This window comes from Drosophila novamexicana, unplaced genomic scaffold (genome assembly GCF_003285875.2).
Source record: "Drosophila novamexicana strain 15010-1031.04,08,12 unplaced genomic scaffold, DnovRS2.1 tig00000108-arrow-pilon, whole genome shotgun sequence".
Classification (NCBI taxonomy): domain Eukaryota; kingdom Metazoa; phylum Arthropoda; class Insecta; order Diptera; family Drosophilidae; genus Drosophila; species Drosophila novamexicana.
In genome coordinates this window covers 3,912,187-3,918,593 of record NW_020824772.1, presented here as the reverse complement: position 1 = coordinate 3,918,593, position 6,407 = coordinate 3,912,187, and the positions used below count along the sequence as shown (strand labels likewise).

The following is a 6,407-nucleotide window of genomic DNA, read 5'->3' as shown; positions in this document are numbered from 1 at the left end:
GCTTCTATGTACGTATGCGTATGTATATAAATATGTCATCTGCACAATCAATGTTGCCTGCCGCCAACATTTGGCAATTCAAATTTGATTGGCGCCCGCTTTTATTACTATTCAAATTCTATACTTGCAGTACGAGACGCCTGATTGCACCGCTGCCGGCGGCAATATGCGTGCCTTGAGCGGCACCAGTGCCAGTGATTTACTGCAGAAGCATTCGATTAGCTCAATACTGGAACAGCATCAACATCAGCATCAACATCAACAGCAACAACAGCAGCAGCAGGATCTGCTGAGCAGACGTGCCGATGCCAGCGATGGACTTATATCATTCATAAATGGTTTGTTGGAAATATTTTTGGATTGCATCAACTATTTTGATTAATTTGCTTTTTGAGTCAAAGGCATGAACAAAACTGTCATTTGTTTTGATGCTATATAGGTTTTCAATTTCCGATTTAGTATAGTTTGGGTTGCCATAGGAATTATTGTCATGGTGTAGAGTTTCTATTTTGGCTGTAAATTCATTTTAACGTGGCACTGCTGGCATTTTCTTGTCAATATTATTTGGAGTCTTGCAAACGGACGTATAAATTTCAATAGTTTTTTACCTTTTGAAGTCGGCACACAAATATCCTTCGATAGTTAAATTATTATTATTCTTTATTTTGTTTCACGTAGTTTAAACTAGGATCGAAGTTCCTTGTATAAATTGCATTATAAGTGTACACGCCCAATTGCCATTTGCAAAGGAAGCGCAGTAAATTTTCAAGTAATAGTCAAATTTTAAACACCTAAATACCAAATTTTGTGTGTGGAGAGCACGCAACCCGAGCAACAAAGCATTTGAGCATTTCAGCATTCCAGACCATCAGAATATCAAGACACTTGAGACCATGTTGGGAATTGAGGAACTTTATATGAGAAAGACGCCAAGTGCTCTGCCAAGTGGGTCGCCCACGCAGGAGACATTTGAATTTGGCATCAACTATGACGGCAAAGCCATCGGCAATAACACCACCAGCAACAAAACCAGCAGCACCAGCAAATCTTCCAACATCACCATTGACGAGAACCTTGGCATGATGGCAGCTGGTGATGGCGATGGCAGACAGAACTTGGCATACGACAATAACTCGAGCAACAACAATAACGCAAGCCAATGCAATTGCAGTAAGTTGCTCTGTGGGCCCTTTTGGGCTGCCAGTGCCAAAAAGAGTATCGTCGTATCGGGCTGGGCTGCGATTGGATCGAACATAGCATATTTACGCCTAATTTATTAGCAGCATTTTGAATATTTGCAAAACGCTTGAAAGCTCTTCAGCCAGGCCAGGCCAGGCCAACAGAACACAAAATTATGGCAATGGTCAATGTTGCACTTGAGTTTGTAGTTGCTTTAGAGTTAGTTAGTTTGTTTGTTTGTTTGATTTATTGATGGCTGCGCCAAGTTAGCGATAACTGTCATATATATATATACACATATTCATATTCATATTCAAACATATTATAGATATATAGATTTATGTACTTTTGACTTGCCCCACTATATTGCAGATCCAATCACACTGAACGATCTGCTTGGTTTGTGTGGCGGCAGCGGCCCTGCAATCGCAGCCCAGGCAACAACAGCACCAGCCCCAACAAAAGTAGCAACAACGGCAGCAGGCATTGCAAGCGGCGCCGGAGGTAACGGCAGCAGCAGCAGCAGCGGCGTTAATAACTTGCTACTTGGCAATTCGGCGACTGCTGCAGCTGCCGCTGTCGCTGCCACTGGCGATTGCGGTCAATTGTCAGCGACTGCAGTGTCCTATGCACCACTGACACCGAGCTCAACTCAGTCCTCGGCCTCGCCAGGCACCAAGTCAAGTTTTGATTACTTTCAGGTAAGTTTCAAGCGCACAGGTCGGACGCACATGTGCTCTGCTCGTGTGTTTATCTGTATATGTATGTATATGGACATGTATCTTGTATCTTGTATCTTGTAATTGCACCGAATTTGCACCAAACTATTCTCTAACTTTTTTGCTTGTGTCTTTGCGTCTCGCTCGTACTAAACCAACGCTCGTGGACTCTATATATACTAAACGTCTTATGATTTTTGATTTATTTCTATCTTGTGTGTTTCTCTCTCTCTCTCTCTCCCCTCTTTTCCCTTTTATCTCTCTTATTCTGTGTGTGTGTGTAATTTTTTTCAATTTATTTGATTTCTTTTCTTTCTTTTTGGGTGAATTGGCGAACTTAGTTTGAAAATGTTGCACAAAGTAACCCACTTAAGGCTTTCCAAAGATCAAACATCAGCTTCGATTGCTCTGCACCCTTATCGCCAAGTACGCCTTCATCTATTTACAATCGCTCCTTTCACAGTTCACCTTTAGTCAGGTAACGATACGGCACCTATTTGATTTTGGTCAGCCATCGATATACTCACACAATTTCCCGCACTATTTGCAGCGACAGCAGCAATTCCTCCAGCGCCAATGGTTTATCGTTAGATTCGATTAATATGCTTTATCAGCAGCAGAGCTACAGCAACTTGAGCGGCACTAACAGCGGTAATCTCGGACTCAATTTACAAAATGCATCCACGCGATCGAATTCACCGGAGAGTCAGAACAGCAATCAATCCTTCAACGAGCCAAATCTCTTGGATATGATTGTAAATATTGTCCGCTCGAGTCTGAGTTTGGGTCTGATCTTATTTCTTTGCAGAATCTGCTCTCAGTGAACAGCAACAAGCTGGCTTCTTTGCAGCAACAACAGCAGCAGCAGCAACAACATTTTCAACAGCAGCAGCAGCAGCAGCAACATTTGCAGCAACAACAAAAACAGTTACAACAGCAACAGCATCAACAGAAGCAGCTTCAACAGCAGCAGCAACAGCAGCATCAGCAACAGCAACAGCAGCAGCAACAACAACAGCAGCAGCAGCAATTACAACAGCAACAACAACAACAACAGGCTCAACATCATCATCAGCAGCAGCAGCAACAACAACAGCAGCAGCAGCAATTTGCCAACATTAATCGAAACTATGAGTCGCAGCTGTTAAGTGGATCGCAACAAAATTTTGATTTGAGCAACAACGATTGCCTGAATCAATGTAGTCTAGATAACTTTTCCATTGTGGACATGGAGCTGGCAAAGCTGCAGAATCTGCAGCGCATCAATACGCTCAAATTGCTGCAAGCACAAACGCAGCAAATGCCGTTGCTTAATCAACTGCTACAAAGCTATGCAAGCAATTTGCCTACTGCCGGCAGCTCAAACAGTCTGAATAACACTTCAAGTGCTAGCTTGGGCAATCTAGTGGGTGGTACTGGCAGCACTGTGGGTGTAGCACCAAGTTCTATTGGCAGTAATAGTGATTGGCATCTGGATCGTGTCGCCAAGTTTTATAAGAACTCGGCCGCAATATGTGAAGCAACATGTACTTGGAGTGGCCAACTGCCGCCACGTTCGCATCGCATGTTGAACTATTCGCCTAAAGTGTTTTTGGGCGGTATACCGTGGGATATCAGTGAGCAATCATTAATACAGATCTTTAAACCCTTTGGCTCAATTAAGTAAGTCCAAATAAATTTACGTAAGTGCATCATTAAAGCATTCATATTTGCAGAGTGGAATGGCCCGGCAAGGAACAGCAGGCTGCACAACCCAAAGGATATGTGTACATCATTTTCGAATCTGATAAACAGGTGAAAGCCTTGCTCTCAGCTTGCGTATTGCAAGTTGATGATTCGCATAGTGGCAGCAACTATTTCTTTAAGATTTCCTCTCGGCGCATCAAATCCAAAGATGTAAGTCGGCCGTAAAGAAGTGCTCATTATAACTAATAATCCTTTTCCATTCAGGTGGAAGTAATACCCTGGATTATAGCCGATTCCAACTATGTACGCTCCAGTTCCCAAAAACTGGATCCCACTAAAACGGTTTTCGTGGGTGCCTTGCATGGAAAACTAACTGCCGAGGGCTTGGCAACAATAATGGAGGATCTATTTGATGGTGTGCTTTATGCTGGCATTGACACGGATAAATACAAATACCCAATTGGCTCCGGACGAGTTACTTTCAGCAACTTTCGTTCGTATATGAAAGCTGTATCGGCTGCCTTCATTGAAATTCGCACCACCAAATTTACAAAGAAAGTTCAGGTGGATCCATATCTGGAAGATGCTTTATGTTCAATTTGTGGCGTCCAGCACGGGCCTTACTATTGTCGTGAATTGTCTTGTTTTCGGTATGTTTGAGCCAACAAAATAAGAATCCTGTTAACTAAAGTTCATGTATATGTTGCAGTTACTTTTGCCGCAGCTGTTGGCAATGGCAACACAGCTGTGAGATTATTAAGAATCACAAGCCATTGACACGTAACTCAAAGTCGCAAACATTGGTGGGCATTGGGCCTTCGACGTCTTCCTCCACGATTTCGTTGACGTCCTCGGGTAACCGAATGAATATGGATCAGAAACTGCAGCAACATGGTCATCATAATAACCAGCAGCAGCAGCAACCTCAACAGCAACAGCAGCAGCAGCAACAAAAACGTATTCAGCTCCAGCAACATGCCAATCAGCAGGCAAACAACTTAAACCTTTTGTCAAATGCAGGTGCCAACAACGCTGCAGCCAACTCATTGTACAAATATCAGCAACATCAGCCGACGATATAAGCGTGTATCTACTCCAAACTTTGTGCGCACTTTTAGCGTGCCGTTTTAACATAGTTCCATATTTATGTTCATCATGGGATGTAATTTTGAATTTTAAGTGATACCAAAATTTTTGCACTTTTAGGCAACAGGAAGCTTAACCTTTCCGAATGGACAGATTTGGACAAAAATTATTTGTGTTGCACACCCAATCACAATGAACCTTGTAAAGTTATTCATTTATTTGATGTATTTACTTAAACGGTACGATATTTAGTATATGTACATATACACTTTTTTCTTTTAGGCTATACACACGAGCATTTCTCACATAATCAACTCGTATAAATAATATTTTTTGATAATCATGCTTACATATCAGCATTTGAAGCGGGCATTCGAATGCCAATCGAAACCGCCAGCTACTTGAAATGGGCCATTTCAATTACGTTTCTCTATTTTTGGCTAAGAAAGCTGTTCCTATTTTCCATTCAGTATTTATCTAATTTAAGACTCTGCCATTCTGGAAACTGGAAACTGCACAAATTATTTTTGTTTAGCTTTTCCTTCCCGTTATTAAGTTTATATATATTTTGTTATTGTGCTATTAATCAGAAATTTTATAGCTTCTGTTTTTATTAGCCAAGCGCAGAAATATTTTTCTGATTTGTCCGTAAAGCGTTTATCACAAATTCCAATTTTTAAGTACGATTTAAAAGTTGAGAATTTATCAATTGGTCTTAAGTTTTGTCACACTGAATTTGTTATATAGTTAATGTTTAGTTTATGTTTTTCATAGATTTAAAGATTTTTTTGTTGAACATTTACATTTATTGTTGAACTTTGTTTTTCTTTCTTGGCCCTCTTTTGGCTCAACTAGTTTTAAAGCTAAGAACTTTGTTCCTATTATTTATGTCTTACATTATTTTTCATGTATTTTGAGAACGAATCTCGATGCTTTGTATGTAATAACAAACCATTACATATTGTACTTAAACAACGCTTTAATTTAATATCAACATTATATTTTGTACACCCGCTTAATGCACATACTATTTCAAACAAATATATATATAGAACAAAACAAATTGTTTTCAAAATTCTACATTTTTTTTTCTCTCTTTCTATTTTTAACTACCTAACCAATGCTTAAGCAACGCGTAACACAGCGCTTCCCATGCTGATACTTGCCATTTAGTCGAATATCAAATATTAAATTCAAACGAATTTAAGCATAAATACAATCAAATAATAAATTACTTAAACGTGCAACTAAAATACTCGAAATACAAATGATGAATGCGCTAATTTCGTGTTTCAAATCGACAAACTAAGGAACTATTTAGGTGTATATTAACTGGTTAAATCAATTTGACAATTGTTAAATGAACGCTATTAGGGCATTAATTTTTTACCACTAGATTATTTTGCCAAATATTATGTTTAATGGATGTAAGAAAGTACATGCTCACACGTTAAGAACCTACAGGGATTTTATGGTAGTCTTTGAATAGCGCAAAATAACCAAATGTTAATATATCTGCCATGCAACTAGTTGAATTTGTTTAGTTTTTTAATGAACCTACACAACAATAAGCAATTTTTAATTGATACAAATCTGAAAGAAACGCGGGTTTTAGGGTAAACTTCGATGCCTCTTAGTATAACGGTTTCTGTTGTATCGCCTAGCTTAATTTCTTTTGCCTAGGAAGACTTGTAAGATATAATTTGGGCGGCAATACTTACATTTAGCTGATGTAAG

The 6,407-nt window shown here is 39.6% G+C and overlaps 1 protein-coding gene across 1 annotated transcript; it reads left to right on the top strand.

Annotated features, from left to right (window-relative positions):
- The first annotated feature begins 499 nt into the window (after window positions 1–499).
- On the top strand, window positions 500–5,472 carry LOC115771787. Its single transcript, XM_030717657.1, has 9 exons — window positions 500–1,170; window positions 1,552–1,880; window positions 2,240–2,376; window positions 2,449–2,653; window positions 2,707–2,736; window positions 2,878–3,560; window positions 3,614–3,794; window positions 3,849–4,234; window positions 4,294–5,472. The coding sequence occupies exons 1-9, from the start codon at window positions 894–896 to the stop codon at window positions 4,664–4,666; spliced, it is 2,601 nt and encodes an 866-aa protein (XP_030573517.1). The 5' UTR covers window positions 500–893; the 3' UTR covers window positions 4,667–5,472.
- Window positions 5,473–6,407: the final 935 nt, after the last annotated feature.

Bases quoted from the DNA above. Each gene is read 5' to 3' on its own strand.
- LOC115771787 (XM_030717657.1), top strand. From the start codon at position 894: ATGTTGGGAATTGAGGAACTTTATATGAGAAAGACGCCAAGTGCTCTG. The intron at 2,377-2,448 runs GTAACGATACGG...CACTATTTGCAG, and splicing joins CACAGTTCACCTTTAGTCAG to CGACAGCAGCAATTCCTCCA. The intron at 3,561-3,613 runs GTAAGTCCAAAT...TCATATTTGCAG, and splicing joins AAACCCTTTGGCTCAATTAA to AGTGGAATGGCCCGGCAAGG.